This window comes from Phallusia mammillata, chromosome 7 (genome assembly GCF_965637545.1).
Source record: "Phallusia mammillata chromosome 7, kaPhaMamm4.hap1.1, whole genome shotgun sequence".
NCBI lineage: Eukaryota > Metazoa > Chordata > Ascidiacea > Phlebobranchia > Ascidiidae > Phallusia > Phallusia mammillata.
The window spans coordinates 2,711,169-2,732,620 of NC_137258.1; the positions used below are offsets into that span (position 1 = coordinate 2,711,169).

The following is a 21,452-nucleotide window of genomic DNA, read 5'->3' on the forward strand; positions in this document are numbered from 1 at the left end:
TTTAATTACATTTATATTCTATACTTTTGCATGTAAAACAGAAAGTCTGGTATGTGTTGTAGTATTTTGTGTTGAATATGAACCAAACTGATTGCAAGTCTGACGATAACTTATGTTAAAATTAGTGATGGGACGAGTACCCGGTACTCGGTATCGAACGATTTCAGTGGTATTGATACTCGTACTCGATATTGAAATATTTTGTCTCAGTTTTCGATACCAACGTGCGAGTACCGAAGGCCGATTTACACCATAAGAATATGGGCAACTTTATGCCAATATTTACTTCGGACAGCACAGAATTGGAAAAAAGTTCCACCAGTTTACACATATATTTTTCTCTATCGCGTGGAGATCACATTTTTCGGCATGTGTGTGTGTACGCCTGTACCCCGACCATGGCAGATAAATTAGCCAGTGATATACAACTAAGTACAACACTACACTTAAGTACTCGGTATCGAAGGTATATACATGTGGTACTCGCTTCAAAACCTGGTATCGTCCCATCACTCGTTGAAACCAGAGTTGTAAACGGGCCTGAAACTGAAGCCCCAACCCGGTCCGAAAGTATAAACCCGAAACCTGGCCCGAATCTGCATCGTTTTTGGAAGCCCGTTCAGGTCCGAAAGGCAAAGTCTCAGAAAATACCAAGACAACAAACACAAAAGACAATTGGTCTTGGACAAGGCCTTTTAGAGATGTTTGACATTAGGCCAGGCTCAGAAACGGGATACTTAGCTAGTTAAATTTATTTGAAAAAAATACTGAAACAGAGTGTAAAGTCAGCCCCAAATCAAACTCCCTTTTTAAGAAACCCAAGCCTGAACCCGGCCTAACCTACAACTCTGGTTAAAATCATCGACCTTGTGTCACTTAACCAAAATATATTTAATCGACACATCTCAAGTAAATCAAAATTAGTTGTAAGATTGTGGACTCTTTTTTTGTTTCGCCTTTCACTCTAGCGATCTTAGTCCAAAAGCAGATTGCATTAGTGCAGTGGTTTACGCAACGAATAAAATTGTTGTCGGGAATACAATAATGTAAATGGATGTTTCTGTCAGTAACTTGCACACAAAAATGTTTTTTTTAAGTAATGATAAAGAAACACATGCAGTGGTTATTGTTGTACTATCCGTGCGTGTTTGTTTCATTAAACAACTGTTTGTGCTTTTAGCAAACGAAGTGTTCAGAAAATTTGCTGTTAATGTGTTGCCAGTTTAAAGTTTAAGAACCATTGTTATAACCAAACAGGTAAATACTCTAAAATGTGACCAGGAAAAAGCTCGTTTGCTTGTTAACCAGGTATAGCCACACACGTTAGCAGAAATGAGTAATTCACATGACAATTTATAGTCATAACAAAACAACCATGGTATCCAGCAATATATGACTGCCGTGGTGGGTGTCTTTGACCTCCTTGCAAGAATCTGTATGTAACCAATCAGTAACAAATTAGTCCACAGTGAGTGGGATTCGAACCCACAATATATGGTTTTCTGGGGACAACATAAACATGCTCTTATGCAATCGACGGACAAACAGGAAGTTAATCGGGAAATCCGCTTTTGACAATTTGGGAAGTTGCTTGTCAAAACACAACGAAAGCAAAACTTGTTACGTGTGTGTTTACAGTGCTCGCCAACCATTCTACAAAACGTTAGACATTACATGGGATATTCTGCTGAGCTTATATTACAGCAATAAGTTGGAAAATGGAAACAAAGGGCGACAACTCGGCAACGCAAATAGCTCCGTAAGTACGTTACATTAAAAAAGATATTTTGTGCAAAGTACATCTAAAAATGCTGGTGGTACACTACAGTCAACTTTGCAACTATTATGCACGGCATATACCATACAGCGGATACCTTATTATTGTCGACAGGGCTTTAGTGATGAGCAGATTTGCCCAGAATATGTTGATCGTCCACAACCGTTATAGGAAACGACATTTTAGTAAACCACTGCGAGCCAGTGAAGAACTCTGCCGCGATGCACAAGCGTAAGTGGGCCACGTGACCTTTTCAATGTTTTTAATATTGGTATGTGCACCGCTACACCATCTGTTTTTTTAACACTCTGCTGTAAGAAATTACCAAGTGTGTTGTAAAATATTCGATTTTAAAAGCACAAGTACAATAAAAAAATACCCTTAACTTGCGACAGGCTCATGTAGGGCGTAAGACAAATGAAAGGTCGAATAACAACTTAGTTGGGGCGATTCTTTGGCTGGGGTGCATTGAATAGCCACTAAATCTAAATTCTCGATAAACTTAAGGATTAGGACTCTATAAACTGTCAATACGAGACTACTAAGGATTGCACCATGCGTCTTTCGACTTCGCAACCCTTGTTATCACATGGCTCTTTTTGTCTGACCTTATAAAAAAGGTAGGACCCAATCATTAAAATTCGTTTAAGCAACATCATGTAAATTAATTACTAGTTGGGCGGAGAGTTTGGCTCAAGAGGGAAAAGTAAAGCATGCGAGCTGGGAGGCAAGACAAGGAGACGGAGAAAATCTCTACAAGATTGTTGGGAGAAAATGGCGGAAAGCAAAATACGTAACAAGGAAATGGTACAAAGAACGGAGAAAATACGAGCAGGGAAAACCAGGAAGACAACCAGGAACAAGTGAGTGGAACGTTTGATTAGGTTTGGTGTTTTGACTTGGGTAAAAAGTGTTACAGAAGCAAAACAATATTATTGAAATCAGTTCGAATGAAAAATAAAACGATTTTGTTTGAATGATTTTTTTTTATTTAGGTCAGAGCTTTTCAATTTTTTTCACTACAGCGACAACAATCTTGTTTTATTAGAGCTTTTAGCCCACAAAATTCATCTGATGAATTATGCACCACACATAAAATACCAGGGACGGTGCTGACATTTTAGGTATTTAGTAGTATGGCAATATGTTAATTGAAATTGGCTAGTGACTACCATTTCGACCTGTAGGCCCCGTTAAAGTAGCACATATTGTATTTCTACGTGAACCAGTAACGGCGCACGTGTTCCAATAAATATTTGTGAAAGAGTGAATTTTTTTTCGTTTTATCATTTAGGCGAATTTACACAACTGGTGTGGAAATCGACGATTGAATTTGGAGCAGGAATCGCAAAAACGAAGGAGGGGGCTCATTTAGTGGTGGCGAGGTACAGACCTGCAGGGAACCTCATGGCTGAATACAGGGAAAATGTTTCAAGGAAAAAATCCCGATACCAATTGGAAGTTAAACCTGGATGACAGATTTAACCGTCCAACATGAAATTGTACAGCTCCCATTTGAACTTGTACCATTTTATATGTATTTTCTTGAACACAGTGTAAAAGTTTGCACTGATGATAACAACAATGTTTAAACGGGGAACAAAAATTGTTTTATTAAACACAAGATTACTGGCAGTTTTTGTTTTCGAACTGCACATTTAGTCATGACGGTATTTGGTGTTTCTACATACATTATTATCGTCATAAGCAAAGTGGTTTTCGGTCTAATATATTTAGGGTTTAAGCAAAATAACGTAGTTTTTTGAAATATCATGATGAAAAAGTTATTTCAAAAATGCCTACCTGTGAAAAAGCTCGATTATTTCGAAGTTTCGAGTAACTTGGCCAGAGCATCTCTGCTAGATTCCCCATACACCGCTTCCTTAGTAGCGGTACGAACTCTTTCACTTGTTGGATGTTGGAGTAAATCGGATAAGCGTTGTCGCAAGTGGGCGCTGGTGACACAATCGTCACCGGAGTAACTGCTTGAAGCCTGAAACTGAAAAATCAAAGTGTTTACTATCTTCCGGTGCAAGTAGGCCTACATACTATTCTGGTTAAGAGCAAAAATAGCACTTGGCATAACTATCTCGATTAATGGAAATTCACATCTCGCTTGTTCCTAAGCTATAGCTTCAGATTTAGTAAAAATTAACACGGAATTCGTTTGAAATATCTTTTAACATTGTATATGCCGCATATCTGATGTGCGTACTGCGTACATTGATTTTTGTCAACGTGTTGAAACTAAAATTGTATGAAAATACTGACCACATGCAAACAGTTTAAAAAGACCACAAAAAGTAAACGAAACTACGCGTATGTTTCACTGCGAAAATCGAGTTACAGTCCAGTGGTTCTCAAACTTTTCTTTGTTGCGACGCCCCTGGACAAGTTTTTGGGGCTTGCGACGCACCAGCCAATAAAAGGTAATGAGGAAACTACTATTAAAGTTGTGTTTATTGATACAACAACAAAAAGCCACGAAACGGAACTATTCTGCGACGCCCTTGGAAAATTGAAACGACGCACCAGGGCGTCGCGACGCACAGTTTGAGAACTACCGAGTTACACCATTGCCCAAGTAACTAAAATATCTATTTCGGTTTTGCGAAAATGGATCAACTTATAAATTAATATACTGTAACAAAACATCTTTACCTGTTTTATGTCAACAGATGAAGCCAGCTGAGTAATTGCGCCCAGATACATGCGATAGATTTCAAAGTAATTGGAAACCAGATCCAGAACAACCGATCTTGGCAAATGCATCAGCTCATAATTTATTTTTTCGCGCTTTTTTATCCACTCCAGGAGACATTTAAAGTAGAGACTGGTTTCTGGCACACGCAAAGGATTCACCTCTGACTTGGCGAGCAGGGATTGGAGGATAATTGACACGCATGACTTGTTAGTAGTTGCAGCGTCGAACGTATAAATAATGAAATTGCTTGTTCTGAAAATATTTGTAAAAAAAGTTTGGTTTAAAACCTTACTTTAATGTATATTACACATACTGCAGGTACAGGAAACCTTTTAAACCGGATCTTCGCCTAATTCGGACAAAACTCAAGATTCAAATAGTTTGTAATGTGGCAAGGCTTGAACTAATCGACATCGGTTAATCCGAATCTTAACCTAATCCGGACATTTTTTGGTCCGAACGGGTCCGGATTAACCGTGGTTTACTGTATAGGCCAGGGGCGGGCAACATACGGCCCGCGGGCCGGACCTGGCCCGCGACGGGATTTTGAGCGGCCCGCAGACAGTTTCTGGTCTTACATGATAATGTGGCCCGCGGCCACAGTCTGCCGCAATCCCCCACTACTTGTTTACTACGTCAAAATATAGTTGTAACGGACAGTAACGGTACCCAATAGCAAAAAAAAAACTTTCCCGCCGTTGTTACCATTGCACGATACATCCATTGTTACGACATAACTGCCAACCTTGTGTGTGGCCTGCTTTCACGGTTTCCTTTGTTTCCTCACGTGTAGCCTAGTTAGTGTTTCTGCAGTATCTAAGTCTGTGGTTTATGCATTAAATTTGCTGTGGCGAATAATTTTATGTTATAGTTAGATTGTTTGGACTGTATTGTAATTGTGACGTTCTTGATTGTATTTGGTTTAAGTGGTCAAAAATCCGCTTTGAATCACTGGATAAATACGCGATTAATGTATCGATTCAGGAATACGGCCCGCCAAGTACTTCATTTTCCTATATCAGGCCCGCCGACTGGAGAAGTTGCCCGCCCCTGGTATAGGCTATACAATGTTTACAATAAAAATCGTTTTAGAAAACATTTTCTGTGCGGGAAAAGGGGTAAAACGAACGAAATAATGAAAGAATCTGGTCTTTGTGTCCAGGATCGAGAATCCAGTTGAAAGTAATGATTAACTGCAATCTGAACAGAAGCTAGCATTGTGGGACACTAAGGTTACGAGATAAGAGGAGAGTGCATATTTGGTTCAAGCAAACTCGGTCGAGATTATTATGTGTTGAGGTAAGCGCCCGCAAAGGTTTTGTTGAGTCAACTTAAGCTAAAGTTTAGTGAGCTGTAAGATTTTGCAAAAGGTGGGAGAAAATATCTTGGTTATCAGTCTTAGTATGTTTATAGGATATTGGATATTTATTTTAACTTAAGTTTTAGGAAAATTTTGAATCCGTATTGATTTTGTTTTTCTTATTTCTTTAACCATTTTAAAATGTAAGAGTATTTGTCACAAAGAAAGTGTTGTTCATTCGAATATGGGGTTACAGCTAACAGCCAATAGGTTGTTTTTTGTTTTTGGTCAGTTTTAACCTAAAATGCCTTTTTATAAAGATGAAAACGAGTCGTATGACATTTTTTAATGAGTAAAACACTGAGCAATTAGCATGTAAAACTCAACTATGGACTTTTGCTTCAAGAAGTCAATCCTAATTCTGATAACCTCAATTCAGTTGCCGACTCCTGCATTGCCAAGCGGCACCACAAGTCCATGTACATTGCCAGTAAGTTCAACTATGCACATATCTTTGCAACGTTACTTTAATTTGCCCAAACAAACACCTAAATCGGCGCGAAGGCCAGAGAAATTGAATAAATGTTGAAACAAACCATTGGAGAGAAGGCATGAGTTTGGAAAAAATAACTAAATGTTTTGCAGTAAATGTTCGACTAGTCTATGGCTATTTGGTACTGGACCATACGCGCACCTTGACAGTGTAATGTGGCCGAAAATGATAATTTTTTGCCAAATAAAATCTAAAAAAAGTTACGTCCCTTAATCATCGTTCCTAATAATTGTTTTAATGGTCTGTATAACTTCCAGGATTTGTATACAATACCAACTATGCCATATATGGACAACATATATACAAATCTTAAGTCGAAACAAAGAGTAATCGACTGCTAGTTTCAAAATGAATGTTTTTAGGAGCAGTATTGCCCATCAGGTTGCGTGGTTGACCAACAAATTAAAGAGTTTGAGAATCGACTTGCCGCTGAAGTTGACCGCGCTCGAAAGTGTATCAGATCATGTCAGCACCGACTCTATCAGACAAGCAGTAACTCTACGGCACAAAGAAAAGCGGCGTTGCAAAGTCCAACTTATCAAGGTAAACTTTAACTTAACATCACACTTTTAAAAAAATTAACGATTCGTGACGTCATGAGCGGTGATTAAAATTGATTACGTCACAGAAATCTCCAAGTGTCTCAAGTACAAAACTTCACAAGCCAGCCAAGACTATACGCTTATATGTAACTCATATCAATTACAGATTAGATTAAGTCGCCCAAAAAGGCCGACCCACGGGCTAGATGTTACTTGTCCGGGCTTTGCATTGCCTTTCACGTCGATTTTAATTCGTTTCTACCGCTCTTACAGGGGTAAGATATAGTAATGTCAAAAGTAGCGAACTAACATTAGGTTTTGTATGCCAGCCTTAAAATATATTTTTTTCAGACCGTTTGGAACGATTGCGAATAAAGAATGAACGCTTAGCTCGGCACTTTAAAGAAGCTTTACGACACGTTGTAAACCAGGACAATGAACTCGACGATTTAAGAAGGATAGCAGAGGCACAAGAAAGTCAACTACAAGGTATCGTACACCGACGATATAATATCGCGATACACGTAAGATTAGGTACACAGAACGAGGACTTATACTATTGTAATCCAGTACGATAAAATAAAGCCTTTAATTAAAAAGTTTCGCCAAACTTTTGTCATCATCAGTAAAGTAGCACAAGTCAAGTAGTAAAAAGGTCATTTTAATTTTTTTTTGCTTTTCTTAGACATGGAACGAGCAGCAAGAGAGGTTCAACGTTTTTGTGTACAAAACTGCCCAGCATCACCAAGTGGTATGACACATAAGTTTATTGATCCATATTTTTTGTTTACCGAATTAACTGACAATAGTTGCATAAACAAACACATGACCTGTATAAACACAGCACGCCTATAGACGTTGTTTTCTTAGGTTACGCCAATATTTTAAAACTACTTTTTCAAATGTCAGAATTAAAATGTTTAATTTGAGAATTTTGGCTAAAACTCCAGATATACCGTGTGTCCAAATCCAAAGGTTCGAACAAAACTAAACAAAAATGCTTGTCGTAAAACTCCTATTTTGTTATGTAAACTTCCAAGTTGAACTCATTCATAGTATTGTGTTGTATTTAATGCAGTTCAAAGAGACGACCCGACATGTGAAAATTGTAACCCAAACGGTGGAGGAACCCGCACCGCGTCACAACTACGTCCCAGCCACGTGTGTAGAGTGCGGAATGCGCCTGTGATGAAAGATTGTGGAGCCCTGCTGAACGCTGGCCACACAGGTGCAGTTTGCGTAGGAAAAATAGAACCTTCCATTTTGCCTTTGTAGTTGACACAAGATCCAACTGCAGCAGCAACGACGGTAAAACAATTATTCTTACAATATATATTATAGGTATTAAACAATAGGGTGAAAGATTTAGAGAGCTTAAAATGTAACATTTTGATCTGGCATTTTCCCTGACAACCAAAATAAAGTTCTGCATTTCGGTTATTCATGATGCAAAGTAAAAATACACTGAGCTCTGGACATTTCTTATATGTTGCCGTTTTTACAGAGAGTGGAATTTATATGATTCAACCTGGACAAGCATCTAACGCCTTCAAAGTTTACTGCGACATGGAGACGGACGGTGGTGGGTGGGCAGTTATACAGAGAAGGGTTAACGGTGAACTTGACTTTGACAGGAACTGGATGGAGTATAAAAAAGGTAAACAAAATTCTAAACACCAAGACCATCTAGCCACAAAGCGGATTTCCGACTGAACTTTGTTTGGTAAAGGGTGGCAATCTGTAAACGAGACTGACTTGTACGAGGTTTCGCACTATGGCATGTACAATTGATCAGGGCTAGTGCAACATTAGAAGAGTTACAATGTAGGCTATTTAAGCTACAATGTATGTTGGCATATGGTAGTTGTCAGCGAAAATGGACAATATAAAACACCTTTTTTACATATGCTATCTAAACAGTAGAACACTTACAAAAAATGTATTTGTAGGCTTTGGAGAAATTCAAGATTACTGCGAGGGAGAGTTCTGGTTGGGAAATGAAAAGATAATGCATATGACGAGCGAATTCTACCAAACGATTCGATTCGTGTTAACGAACTGGGACAGAGAGACCCGGTTTGCTCAGTACCTGTATTTCCGAGTCAATCCTGAGTCGAGCCTTTACATGATGCAAATCTCAGTGTATGATGGAAGCCACAGTAATCTCAGCGACTCTATGTCCGGCCGTACGTAGTGAGTACATATGGATGTTTTAAGACGGCAAAGTAGCATGTTTTGTAGTTTAAACCAAGTTTTTCTAAAATTCTTTTTTCTAAACTGTTATATGTACCGTGCCCTGAACAGCTTGTTAATTAAGTCTCTACATTGCCCACAAAATACACCAAACTTGAAGTTGGTTAAGAGTGACATCAGTGTACCAATTTTCGATTTCATGTTAAAAATATTCAAAATTATTCATGTTGTTTATTTTGAAGAGATATGCGACCAAATTTCCACTTTTCACTCTATTCTGATTTAATATTCCACATTTTTGCCCCTTGTTGATTTTCCAACGCCCCATTAATATAGCAAACGCCCAGGGAGGCATTGACGCCCGTTTTGGGAACCACTGGGTTAGAGTTGAAAGCTGGTTAGAAGTTGGAGCCGAACACCCGCGTTTTTTAAAGATCGACAATCGCTTTCGACCCCCGAAAAACTTTGACTACCGGTATACTAAAGATTACTATTTGTCCTTTTCTCCACTTGATTCATACGCACATGAGTAAAACTGCTTTTAAATTAAAAAAATACAATTAGCCCAGATGCTGAGAAGAGGACTCCAAACAATATGGACTTCACCACGAAAGATCAAGACAACGACCGTTATGCTGAAGGCAACTGCGCCATATCGAGAAGAGATCAAGAGGATGATGGTTCAAACACCGGGACAGGAGGGTGGTGGTATAATGAATGTCATTCGGCAAATCTCAACGGTGTATATTACGAAGGTTCATACTGACACAAAATATCGTTAGTGTGGTAAAGTTCTAGTTTATGAATCGATAACAGCCTATACAGAAAACGTTTTTTCACTAACTTTTAAGTGTTTTTGGCGTGGTTAAATCCCGATGTAGTAACATAATACCTCCTACATGATTGCGAAATACCTACATTATTCACTGCCCGAAACAAAATTGCCAAAGAGCTTGAACAAATACTAAATATAGTGCATCTCATCGCAAACACTTCGCTGTGGTGATGACCAGGGCAAAACTTAAAAACTGTAAGAGTTTCAAAGGCTTAAACATGCATATTACAGTCATGTACTTTAGGAGTAAAGCATTACATGTATTGTAGTACATTGCTGAAACAACAGCATAGCTACTAACTGTTACTGCTGTGAATGTCGTTAACAAAAACACTGCACAGGTGGTCACTACAGCCATGACAGAAGTTCCAATGGATATGACGGGGACGGCATTATATGGAATTCATGGACGGGAACACACTACTCGATGAAAGCCACAGAAATGAAAACAAGACCATTCGATTTTCGCGGACCCTAACCCCCAAAAGAAAGACTAAACAAGTGGTAGTTTTAAATTGATTTTTTCATGACTTGTGTTTCCTTATTTTCGTTGTTGTTGGAATTGCTTTAGTGTACAGTCGTTCATCATAACTTTGTGCATATATATACGCATTGCTGTGTTTTGCTATTATGTGTTAATTTTTGCTGTTATTATGTTGAACCTCACGACGCATGTCAAATAAAACAAAGTCTGTAGCTTTCAAAGTGTGGAGTACCAACAAATCTTAATCCACATACGATTAGTTGCGACAACGTATTTAACAGAGTTTCTATCCAATCCAAAAAGTTCGTTTGATCAAGTGTGGGAACAAATATAACGGTTCACGGAGAAACAATTAACTTGCGTGTACGAAAATTGGGTTTTCACAAATTTTTGTGAAACAGTTTTCCCCGCAGGTATTCAACAATTGCAGAAAATTAGACCCCTCCGGATACATATCATCTAAATGAATTCGCCACGTCAATGAGGCTTGCTGCAAAAATAATCAACGTTTATACTAACAAAAACACCAAAATTTTTAGTAAATTCGACTAAAACATTTTGAAGTTGACGTGATGGCCTGCATACTTTTTCCGAACATATTCGACTACAAAATATGTAGGAAAATTAGGTTAAAGGCCTTATTTCTGTGTAAAACGTCACGACGTTTCTAAAGTTAGTGACATAACGTCAACAACAATAGTAAAATCGAAAAGATTTTTCAAATAAAAATATTGGCTTGCATGTTCTTGCTTAAAAGATTTTGAACTTCAAATGTGTATTTGTTTGTGTCCTTGTAGTTTCTTGTCTGCTTACAGATGTTTTTTTTAATTGGGTTCATGTGATTTTGGGTTTCAAAGTTGACTCTGACATTCATAAATACTGAGAAGCACAGCTTTAAATGCAGTTTGTTTCATAATCTGCAAACAAACGAAGACCACAGGTTCCCTGAGAGAACTGCATTGTTTGCTAATCACTTCACACAAAAGCGAGGTAGAAAATTCTTTACAAGATACAGAAGTGTCTTTTCATAACTGCCAACCACTTAACATTATCTCCAAAAGTTGACATAACCTTTGGCAAACAAACGATTGACCTCTGAATTTTCGTCAGAGATTGATACAAGATTGCTGTCTAACGCCAAAGTCTAAAGGAAGCCTGTTTGAAAGGTTATTTTGCAATAATGTGTTTTTCAAAGGTCGGTTTGGGACTTATGTTTTTTCTTCTTGTTGTTGAGGTAAGTTTAAAACGAAAAAATACATTTAGCAAATTAAAACTTCATTAAGATTGAAGTATTAGACAAGCTGGTTTAATGCTGTGGCCAGATTAAAGCCACAAATCGACAAAAAAATTATATTCTTGGTTTTAAATATTTGTAATTTTGATGTATGTCAGTTATTTGATCAAATAACTTGGCATGCACAACTAGCAGCCAAATTTGATAACCGGAGAAAAGTTTAATCCTTTTTAGACGGAGTTTACTTTAGCCAAGCGCCAACTTCCTCTTGGTAACACAAGCGTGCAGTGTCATTCCGAAAGATGGGTAGGTATGAGGTTACAACTTAAATGCAAGTATGTAATACATATGCGCCGCATTGCAAAAAAAAGAAATAAGTCGACATCGTATCAAAGCACACGGGTTTAGCACAAGGTTCATAATTATTTACACTTACTATAAGTTACTAGCGTTTGTTAGTTTAAGCTAGTTAGGTGATTTTGTATATATCAAGCACATTTGTTTGCCAAAAACTGCTTTATTTTCATTCTTTAAAACATTGTGAGAATTGTAAGGGTTCATAATGAAATAAAAAATGTAATTGCTATCAGTTTTTTGATTTTTAAAACTTTTTTTAACAGGGCCAGCTTTGTCCGAACGGTTGCCTGCTGTGCAACATCAAATTTTTAGTCACTGGAGGCGCCCGCAAGGACATAGCGGTTGCTAGTGCACACTTGAAGTCAACAGCACTGGAGTTTATCCAAGAAGATGCATGTATCAAGCGCAATGACGCGATAGTGAAACGTCATAAAGCACAAACATGGCGTAAGTGCAATAGTTGAAATTTTACAACAAATAAACGAAACTTTTTTTCACATTTAGGATTGATTAATCACAAAATGTATACATGGCAAGATCATAGCAAAATCAAAGTCAATACTCAATTGATTAGTTGACATTATTTCAACCAACGAGAAGAATGGTATAATTTTAATACTGATTATTAGGAAAGCAAAGTACTGTTCCAATTAATTGCATATTCCTAGGCGATTACGCGACATAGTTTCTCTACGAATGATATCATAAAGTTTGCAATTTAGTATGCAACAAAACGGAGTATGTTATTAACCGAAATATTTATGCAAACCTTCAAACAGCGGTTTTGTTTCGATTTAAAGAAAAGCTGGAACATGTAAATAACGAAACATCACTTTGTCTGTCGCTGAGTGACTCACTGCAAGACTCTCACACACAAATCGAGTCCGAACTCGAAACACTAAAAACTGGGTTCCGGAGAATCAACGGAAGGCTTGAAAGAATTGAAGTGAGTAAATATACTCGAATTTTTCTGATCAATGTTTTTAATTTTTCTTAAAGTAAAAATGCAAACTCACTGCAAATTGCTTACGCCAGCGAATAATGACCTGTAATGCTTGGTGGGTTTCGGCGAAGCTGTGTTATTAGGCATATAAATAAAGCTATTCAAATTGAAACAACATTTTTGAAACAGTATGAAATAAACCATCGTGATAAAGTAGCCTAAAGGTTAAAAAGAAGTGGCTTTCGCAGTGGTTGTGAAATCATGTTAGTTGATAAAGCAAAAGACTCAAAAGTTTTGGAAAGTGTTCGCTTTTAGCTCGTAAACATAACAAAATTATCGAGCGTCACAGAAAACCATTTGTGGCCAAAAATTTAACGGGCATTAGACCAACAGACAAATAAAGGAATAAACAAAAAATTAACCCAAACGTATAACGTGTCAAAAATGTACACTTATATTGGACATAAATTTTCGCCATACATCACGTCCGAAAAAACTTTAGTTTTGTAAGCCTTTAAGTATTTACCAAAACGTACAACATTACAACATAAACGAGCCTATTAACTCTTAATTTTGACAGAGGAACCTTGCGAAAAAATCGGCCACGTGTTCGACTGGTGCAACAACAACGCAATCTTCCTGTACTCTACCGGTCCTGTCAGGACGCGATTGCGCTGAAATTTACAGGGCAGGTGGAAGACGTAGCGGCGTTTACGTCATCAAACCTCAGGGAGCTGTTCAACCGATTCGGGTACAGTGTATTTTTATTTTATCTTATGTTATACTAAAAAAAAATGAAATCTATAATCGCAAATACGGCCTTGTACAAGAAATTGAAATGGTCGACACAATATCAAATCTCTCTTACATGCATTTCGTATAGGACCGCAGAAACAAATTATTTGGCAAACACATTTTTTTAACTAGAACGATAGTTTCACACCATTGAGTCTTTAAGATTCGAAACTAAAGATCACGTGATTAGGCCGTTTCCGAAACCAAAAACAACATACTACAAAGCAATGTAAACATATGATACATAGACTTGAACCTGAAAAGTAGCCTGATCAAAAACAATTGTGTCAGCGAACTTTTCTTTGTACACATACGACGAGATCAGCGATTATTGAATCGCCTGGAAAAATATTCATTATCTATGGCAAGTCTCCATATTTAAAAGTTATTCGCAGCTGTCAGCAAATTTTGTGTGATCAATGTGTTTTAGGTTATATGCGACATGGATGACAACGGAGGCGGTTGGACGGTGATACAAAGACGATCAGACGGGAGTTTAAATTTCGATCGCACATGGAGAGAATACAAGCGCGGTTTTAAACAAGAGAATTGCCAAGAAATCAGAGAGATGTGGATTGGAAACGAGAATTTACACAGGCAAGCTTGCTTAAAAAAAGGAAAAAAATAATTTCAAATTTATATTACTTCTCGTAATAAAAACAGGTTAACCCACCAAGCAAACCAGCAGTTAAAGGTGGTTCTTACGTCATCGCGCAACGAGACACGATACGCACGGTACAGGTGAGTCATCACGGAACTGATGAGTCATCTTTCATACCAAAGAGGTCTCAAACAATACATTTCATTTAAACCTACCAATAAACAAAAAAAGTTGCTTTTTGTGTCAACGTACGTATGTCTTTTTGACTTTTAGTCGCGGGTCACAAAACAAACTAAACCAAACAAACAAACGTATTTTTAGACATTTTCAAATCGACAACGAAGCAAGTGGTTACCGCATGGTGGCGGTAGACGGATACAGGTCCGATACAAGCGGTGACGTAGGCGACGCGTTTAGGGAGTTCCCCAACGTAAGCGGCCAAAGACGACAACTTGACCACTTGGGAGCGCGCTTCACAACACGTGACGTAGACAATGACGATTACGTCACAAATTGCGCAGGTAAATTGATTTTAGTTTACACCTAAAATGAACACAAAACTAATCCGGTTAATCGCATATAAAAGCTTGGCAAGTCGGCTATGCGATTAACCAGACTCGTCTGCAATTACAAACCAAAATTCCAATTACCAGTCTTTAAAATGAACATCAGCGCTGTAGAATTATACACACGATTTAATACCATAAAGCTTATCTCTAGCCACAGCCATTTACCAAACACTCTAACCTAAAGTACGTTTTTCCTTGCAGCAGGTGGAAATGGGGGATGGTGGTACAGGAGCTGTGCGGCTGTGAATTTAAACGGAGAGTGGCAAGATTCGAACCCACAACCGCACCAACAGAATACGAGAGGTAAGATTTCGACCAATAAACAGTGCGACAGGTTTGCATGCTGCGTGATTTTAATTGTATACAAGTGTGTATTGCTCAAAATCTATTTTCTTTTTTTATTTATTGGCTTCTACCAACACAAAATATCAAATGCTTCATCAAAACCTTAAAGTTAAAGTTAATAACCTTTGTTGCAGGCTTAAACGGACACGAAGGAATAATTTGGAGGCCATGGACTGACCGACATGGATCGCTTAAAGCAACAATGATGAAAATACGACCCACACGATACTAAACTGCTCCACTATTCGTTGTTGATGCATTCACATCCACTACAAAGTTAAAACTACAACTATAAAAATGTTAATAAAGTCAACAATACACCAAAATTATGCTCAATGCTATACAAAACGGTAAAGCTAGCAGACATATTTTCCTGGGCAGGACTGAAAGTTTTGCTTCAAGATGGCAGAACAAAAAAAACTATGTAAGCAACAGTACTTAATTTTACTGGTCCTTATTTTTAGCACAGTGTGTAGCAATCATGTATGAGCAGGAATTGTACATAATGCTTTCAATGCATCGCTGATTACAAAGCTTATTTTCAGTCAGTGTAAACCTACGTAGGCTACGGTGCGCCACACTTCAAATGAATGTGCTCTTATCTAACCGCTGTAAAACAAAGAGCGATTTCAAGGGACAAGCAAGCTTTGTTGCCTGCAAACATGTTTACCCGCGACAAACACAAGATATCACTTCTGTGGGTCTTGCTAAAGCTACTGTATTTTGCACAAAACCACCATTAACATGACGTTGTGGAAAGGAACGCTTTTGATCGTGATGTTTTTAGGAGCATTGCGAATTGCGGTGAGTAACAGATTAATATTAAAAGTGTTTGTTAGCAATTATATTTCAATAGTTGATTTTTGCAAAGTCGTATTTTTTGTAAATAATTTTGTGTTTAAATTCCTATTTGAGTTTAATTGATATTGAACATTGTTTGAGTTGTAAGAAGTAAGACAATTAATTCAGTGTTTTCAACATGCCTAAATTTGTTTTGCGTTGCTTCATGACCTGGGTTCAAGAAGCGGCCTGTAAATGAGACACATTAAAAAAAGGTATTGGAGAAAATGTGTCTGGCGGTTTAGCGAAAGATTGGATAAGAAAGTAGTAGTTTAAAGGGTTGTAAAAAACCTACTATGCACAAAGGCAGTGATATGTTAAACCAGTAACAAACGGAATATATCAAAATGGGTTTAAATTATACCAATGTAGGGTTTTACATACTTGAGCTAAAAAAGATCACTAGCCCTGCATACTCTTTTCTGTAGAAAACATGTCAAAACACAGTGATGTCCTGTCCCTCAACTTGTGCTGTGGCAAGCGACTTAGAGAGAGATGAAGAACTGATTAACCGACAAATGATGCAGTTGACACAAAATATGAGCACGCTATGTCAGAGGATAAAACGAATCCAGATGAAAAGAGAAGAAAAGCAACAGCGGCACCGACAACGAAACATGGAGCTTACAAGTTAGTTTAGATTCCTTAAATAAGCAATTGCTGCCAGGCATAACATGTAAACGAGTACTGCTCTTCCAATTTTGCAAACTACGCCATTTATCCTTTTCTTGCAAGATATGCCATTATGCTTATGAAGGCGTCTTTTATGGGATATCGAAACGTCGATTATTTATCACAAAAACTGCTGGAACAGCAATACTCGTAAGAAATCAGGCCGCGGTCTCCCAAGCATGCCTATGTCTCAAGGCAATAAAAAGGTTAAGAATAGTTTCCTTAGTTCAGCCCTCTTCGTTTGTGGTGCACCACAATAGTACCAGTGGTCATGAGGGTTCACCTAAAACTATAGTTGAAAAAATAAATTCACGACAGAGAGCGAGTGCATATGTACCACCTTCTTAGTTCATTTTTATGGAGAAAAAAAATGATTATTCGTTATATGTTTTAAAAGAGAACACAAGGGGATAGGCATCAATGTGTTGTTTTTTAGTCATCTGAAGTGTTTCACCTGTTGTTGTTTTGGTTAAACAACAAATTCCTTTAAGATAACACGTTGAATTTAGAGTGTATGGGGCCTCGTTGTTCCTTTATATTCAGACAAATTTAGCTGAAATAACCAAAATGTCGTTGAAGATCTGATTTCAAGACAACAAGCTACAGTGGATTTGCTAACGGAATCGCGCAACCGGTTGGGAGACAGAAGTAGAGAAGTAACCGAAGGAACAAACGATATTCGTCGACTTGCGGATGAGAATCGAGTGTTGGAAGATCGAATACAACAAAAGGTCGTATCAGCAAGGTCAGCGTGCTCCGTTACCATGGAAACAACATGTCCGGGTACAATCGTAGGGAGAGGTATAGAAAACTTTAAGATCTTAAAAGTTGCAACTCAAAATGAAGTGAATATAGATTTAACCAAGATAAAACATGTCTTCCACAATGTGTACGTAGACGGAGTTTGATCTGTACAATTAAGCAAAAAAAACAGTTATAAAACTGCATTTTAAACAAAGAAGCGTCTTCAAATTAATGAAAACCTTCATAATATCGGGCATTCCGAAAGTCTTAATTACTGTACAGCCAAAAAGTATTATTAACACATAACGGTTCCCACAGACTGTGCAGAGATCTACAACTTTGGAGGGAGAACTAGCGGTGCTTATCTCATCACAACTGGCAGTACTGATGTATTAAGACTCGTGTATTGTGATCAAGACGTAAGTACATGCATTTGAGCGATAACTAATGCTTGGTCACCATGTTGGGTCTCTCAACTCTGTCAATTTAGTGCTTATTCCCAAAACAAAATTTTCCATTAAGCTAAATAATTTGAAAACATGAAGAGACGAGAATAAGTTTTTAAAAAATCGCACAGCCAAAGTTTTTCATTTTCATCAGACTGACGGAGGTGGATGGACTCAGATACATAGCCACGCGACCAACGATGTTGAATTTAATAGGGACTGGCAATCTTACAAATCAGGCTTCGGCCAGGTCTCGTGCAACGGCGATGGAAATTACTGGCTCGGGAATGAAAACATCCACTCCGTGACGTCACAAACGCATCAACACATGCGCGTCGATGTGGAGGATTGGAATGGTGCCAGCAGGTTGGTAAGAAGAGCGACATTGATGTTTGATAACTTTTATTGAGAGCAGTTTGTTGGTTTATACTGGCCTTGTGGGCATTACTCTTGCATGTAACAATTGTAAACATGTTTTTACTCATTAGTGCCTGTACAATCCATTCAAGCACTGTGTTTGTCATAAAAATACTTTTAGTGGTTTAGTTCAAGAGACAAGTCAATTCACATAAATTAAGTAAGCTGATGCTATTTTACTTTACAAACTAAAAAACCATGTTGCCTGACAAAGACCGCAATACTGATGAAGTGTATTGTATGACCCATGCAACCAACATATTAAACAAACCTTTAAAAAGCTCTCAACAAAACAATACCATGAACACTAATTCATGAAGCTAGGTTAGCTTGTTGATTGGACAATAGTTGTTTGTAGACTGATAGCAAAAACATTAAAACTTTGCATAATATTACAAAAACTATTATCTGTGTCTCTAAATGTGATTTTTAAATGAAATATCGTTTTATTTTGTAGAGTGTTCTGTAAAAAGATTTGTGCTTTTCCTGGGTTGTGTAAATTTGTCTTTTTCTTTCTAGATTTGCATTATACACCCATTTTGGTGTTGGTTCAGAAAGCACTGATTACACTCTTACTGTTAGTGGTTACCAAGGAGACGAGTCAGGTGACATTGGTGATGCTTTTGCTGGACATAATTTTGGGATATCAGATGATGTTCTTATCACAAAACACAAAGGAATGCCATTTTCAACATATGACAGGGACAATGACAAATACATGACAGGTAAGTAAATGCAAGTTGTTGGTTTGCTTTTGAGTAAATAACTTTCTTACAAGTAATTATCATATGGTATAAATGCGTTTTTAAGGCAATTGTGCACGCCATGGTAGTGGTGGTTGGTGGTACAACAGTTGTTCTGCAGTCAATCTTAATGGGAAAGTTTATGAAGGTGGATACTACCAGTAAGTATTAAACCAACATGTTTCGTTAACTGTGAATACTCAAAATCATTTTACTGATACAGATATTAAACAATTCAAAACTAGTTGACAAGGCTGTTGCTGAACCAAAACTCTGAAATAAAGTTTTTTGAAGTCAAAGCAATATAAAGACGTGCACAGACTAAAATATCAACATGAACATTTCAGAAAATCTGACACTATCTACGGCTACGACAATGCAATGATTTGGGGTCCATGGAAAGGGCTCTGGTATTCACTGAAGAAAACCAGCATGAAAATTCGACCAGCGTCATTTCATTCAACTGTTCAAACATGAAAACAACATGACTTACTTTTCAACCTCTGAATTGTTTGTGATGTTTGTCTCAATATGCCTTCGCATGAGTGACGCTGCAGTTTTTATGTCCACCTCTTCGTCATTATGATGCAAGTCTGTGTTAACTTCACATGCTTCTTCTGAAAACATAAGTTACAAAAAGTAGAAATTTGGCTGAAGTTTTACTCACATGAAAATTTATCATGCTTCTGCATTAGCGTGGTAGAAATTAAGTCTATTGAGTCTTTAAAATGTCAGCTATGTATATATATACAAAACCTGGCATCAAAAATCAGTTTGCCTGCCAAAATGTTTTGTTAAACAATCATGCAACATTTATTTCAGCATAAACACGAACCTTTAACAGTTTTATAGAAGTTTGAAAGAAGATTGAGTGAAGCTCTTTCCTGGATGACTTTAACCAAATCCTAAAAACAGAAATGATTTTGCTAATTTAGTCTTGTGAATTTAATTTGATCAGAAACAGACAAAACTAACTTCAACAAAATCCTTGGAAGAATCATCACCAGTTTTTACAATTGACTTCTCTTGCAGAAAAGGTAGAAATTCTGCAGGCAAGTCTGGGTTGTACAAAAAGTTCTGTTTACAAAAACAAAGTTTAGGGGTTCAACTTAAGTAACAGCTTTAGTCATCATTTTTACTATCTCAGTGGTAATATTACTTCCAAACCTGATAAAGCAAATGGGATGCATCCTTTAACATGTCAACAGTAAAGTGTATTTCCCCCAAATGAATCTGTTTCTCTGTTATTAGGAAGTTGAGTTTAGCATTTAGTTGATCCACTGCATTTTGGTGTCTGTATATCTTGTCATAAACCTTTAAAAACATGACATTCAGTTGAAACATTATTAATATAAAGATGGTGTAAAGTTAAACACATTATGTTTAACAAGATAAACAACAGTCAGCATACGATGGTGTAATAAGTATCAAGAGCAAAAATTTAAATTTTTCCATAACAGATCAACTTAGTTCAGTGTTATGTTTATAATTGTTTCAGAGCTCTTTGGACTAAAAAAAATTGACAAATTAACAGCCTATTATATAATCAACATCCCTAGCAACCAAGAAAATAATAAAGGTTTTGTCTTACTGCAAATAATCCTTTATAATTCGTAACAAATTATATGTGTGAATTATAAAGGATGAAATAGAAAAAACGCATTTTAAAACACGGTTATACAACATTAACATACCACATTGGATTTTATGGCACATTTCGCCGAGATCTCGGGTATGCACGAGGAATTTTCAGGTGTGCAAGTGTGCACGACGAAATTTTAAGGTGTGCTTGAACCAGTTAAGTGTGCACCTCATCAAGAAAAAGCTAACCGATTTACAAATATTTAACAAAATCCCAAAATACCCGTCAAATGCAATTGCGCCACTGGTTAACTAATGTAAAACGAAAATTTCAAAGGCGAAAATTTTTTTTAAAGAGAACAAACACACCAGGTGTCGCAAACGTAAAAAATGTCTCAAGTGTGCAATCAAACTTAAAAAAAAAGTCTCAGGTGTGCAGCTGCCATACTATCCATACTGGTTAACATACCTTTTGACAATACTCTGCCCAGTCAAATGCTCTTGTAAGCTTCTCTTTTGTCAGGTGTGCAACTTTTGGAGAAACGCTTAACTGCAATATTTCTAAAAAGCTCTCACATTTTGACACCACAGCATCCATTGTTATAATTCACACATGAGAAATTTGTTTCAAACGTGAAATTTCTAAATCCACGGAAAATAAAATTTGGCGCGAAATACCACGGTGTTTTCCCTAACTTGTTACACAGAAGAGATTTTCATAATGTCTGGGTAGTAGCATAGATACTATAAAACTTTATATCTATGGTAGTAGGGACA

General features: G+C 37.3%; 5 protein-coding genes across 11 annotated transcripts; 4 read left to right on the plus strand and 1 right to left on the minus strand.

Annotated features, from left to right (window-relative positions):
• Positions 1-13: 13 nt before the first annotated feature.
• LOC145237171 (Golgi-associated plant pathogenesis-related protein 1-like) lies at positions 14-3,562 on the plus strand. Of its 3 annotated transcripts, XM_080099937.1 has the most exons (4): positions 14-1,759; positions 1,892-2,008; positions 2,453-2,640; positions 3,072-3,562. In XM_080099937.1, the coding sequence occupies exons 1-4, from the start codon at positions 1,719-1,721 to the stop codon at positions 3,251-3,253; spliced, it is 528 nt and encodes a 175-aa protein (XP_079956063.1). In that variant the 5' UTR covers positions 14-1,718; the 3' UTR covers positions 3,254-3,562. The 3 variants fall into 3 exon arrangements, with proteins under 3 accessions (XP_079956063.1, XP_079956062.1, XP_079956064.1); XM_080099936.1 differs by having other exon boundaries at positions 1,717-2,008; XM_080099938.1 differs by lacking the exon at positions 3,072-3,562 and adding an exon at positions 2,826-2,893 and having other exon boundaries at positions 1,717-2,008.
• On the minus strand, positions 2,023-21,366 carry LOC145237167 (uncharacterized). Of its 5 annotated transcripts, none has more exons than XM_080099931.1 (8): positions 21,145-21,366; positions 20,262-20,408; positions 20,070-20,171; positions 19,930-19,999; positions 19,588-19,711; positions 4,439-4,733; positions 3,581-3,776; positions 2,023-3,188 (listed from the first exon to the last, which is right to left on the minus strand). In XM_080099931.1, exons 1-7 carry the CDS (start codon positions 21,271-21,273, stop codon positions 3,597-3,599), a joined length of 1,047 nt encoding a protein of 348 aa, XP_079956057.1. In that variant the 5' UTR covers positions 21,274-21,366; the 3' UTR covers positions 2,023-3,188; positions 3,581-3,596. The 5 variants fall into 5 exon arrangements, with proteins under 5 accessions (XP_079956057.1, XP_079956056.1, XP_079956058.1 ...); XM_080099930.1 differs by having other exon boundaries at positions 2,023-3,245; XM_080099932.1 differs by lacking the exon at positions 21,145-21,366 and adding an exon at positions 20,789-21,014 and having other exon boundaries at positions 2,023-3,245.
• Positions 5,541-10,600, plus strand: LOC145237166 (fibrinogen gamma chain-like). Its single transcript, XM_080099929.1, has 9 exons — positions 5,541-6,271; positions 6,697-6,877; positions 7,228-7,365; positions 7,562-7,627; positions 7,955-8,104; positions 8,381-8,533; positions 8,826-9,069; positions 9,634-9,824; positions 10,246-10,600. Exons 1-9 carry the CDS (start codon positions 6,170-6,172, stop codon positions 10,380-10,382), a joined length of 1,362 nt encoding a protein of 453 aa, XP_079956055.1. The 5' UTR covers positions 5,541-6,169; the 3' UTR covers positions 10,383-10,600.
• Positions 11,569-15,464, plus strand: LOC145237608 (fibrinogen-like protein 1). The gene is made up of 10 exons (XM_080100538.1): positions 11,569-11,622; positions 11,857-11,928; positions 12,243-12,426; positions 12,759-12,925; positions 13,503-13,673; positions 14,148-14,314; positions 14,381-14,458; positions 14,640-14,839; positions 15,089-15,190; positions 15,367-15,464. Exons 1-10 carry the CDS (start codon positions 11,569-11,571, stop codon positions 15,462-15,464), a joined length of 1,293 nt encoding a protein of 430 aa, XP_079956664.1.
• On the plus strand, positions 15,977-19,588 carry LOC145237614 (microfibril-associated glycoprotein 4-like). Its single transcript, XM_080100549.1, has 8 exons — positions 15,977-16,036; positions 16,501-16,702; positions 17,324-17,545; positions 17,807-17,907; positions 18,089-18,300; positions 18,871-19,076; positions 19,162-19,255; positions 19,442-19,588. The coding sequence occupies exons 1-8, from the start codon at positions 15,977-15,979 to the stop codon at positions 19,569-19,571; spliced, it is 1,227 nt and encodes a 408-aa protein (XP_079956675.1). The 3' UTR covers positions 19,572-19,588.
• Positions 21,367-21,452: the final 86 nt, after the last annotated feature.

What these genes read in the sequence shown, in the direction of transcription:
- LOC145237614 (XM_080100549.1), top strand. Translation starts at nt 15,977, where the DNA reads ATGACGTTGTGGAAAGGAACGCTTTTGATCGTGATGTTTTTAGGAGCA. An exon ending in GGGTACAATCGTAGGGAGAG is followed by an intron (nt 17,546 to 17,806) that starts GTATAGAAAACT and finishes CGGTTCCCACAG; the next exon opens with ACTGTGCAGAGATCTACAAC. An exon ending in TCGTGTATTGTGATCAAGAC is followed by an intron (nt 17,908 to 18,088) that starts GTAAGTACATGC and finishes CATTTTCATCAG; the next exon opens with ACTGACGGAGGTGGATGGAC.
- LOC145237167 (XM_080099931.1), bottom strand. Translation starts at nt 21,273, where the DNA reads ATGGATGCTGTGGTGTCAAAATGTGAGAGCTTTTTAGAAATATTGCAG. An exon ending in GGGCAGAGTATTGTCAAAAG is followed by an intron (nt 20,409 to 21,144) that starts GTATGTTAACCA and finishes ATGTTTTTAAAG; the next exon opens with GTTTATGACAAGATATACAG. An exon ending in AACAATTCAGAGGTTGAAAA is followed by an intron (nt 4,734 to 19,587) that starts GTAAGTCATGTT and finishes AAATATTTTCAG; the next exon opens with AACAAGCAATTTCATTATTT.
- LOC145237608 (XM_080100538.1), top strand. Translation starts at nt 11,569, where the DNA reads ATGTGTTTTTCAAAGGTCGGTTTGGGACTTATGTTTTTTCTTCTTGTT. An exon ending in AGTGTCATTCCGAAAGATGG is followed by an intron (nt 11,929 to 12,242) that starts GTAGGTATGAGG and finishes TTTTTTTAACAG; the next exon opens with GGCCAGCTTTGTCCGAACGG. An exon ending in TTACGTCACAAATTGCGCAG is followed by an intron (nt 14,840 to 15,088) that starts GTAAATTGATTT and finishes TTTTCCTTGCAG; the next exon opens with CAGGTGGAAATGGGGGATGG.
- LOC145237171 (XM_080099936.1), top strand. Translation starts at nt 1,809, where the DNA reads ATGCTGGTGGTACACTACAGTCAACTTTGCAACTATTATGCACGGCAT. An exon ending in CTCTGCCGCGATGCACAAGC is followed by an intron (nt 2,009 to 2,452) that starts GTAAGTGGGCCA and finishes ATTAATTACTAG; the next exon opens with TTGGGCGGAGAGTTTGGCTC. An exon ending in AGGAAGACAACCAGGAACAA is followed by an intron (nt 2,641 to 3,071) that starts GTGAGTGGAACG and finishes TTTATCATTTAG; the next exon opens with GCGAATTTACACAACTGGTG.
- LOC145237166 (XM_080099929.1), top strand. Translation starts at nt 6,170, where the DNA reads ATGGACTTTTGCTTCAAGAAGTCAATCCTAATTCTGATAACCTCAATT. An exon ending in CAAGTCCATGTACATTGCCA is followed by an intron (nt 6,272 to 6,696) that starts GTAAGTTCAACT and finishes GAATGTTTTTAG; the next exon opens with GAGCAGTATTGCCCATCAGG. An exon ending in ACAAGAAAGTCAACTACAAG is followed by an intron (nt 7,366 to 7,561) that starts GTATCGTACACC and finishes TGCTTTTCTTAG; the next exon opens with ACATGGAACGAGCAGCAAGA.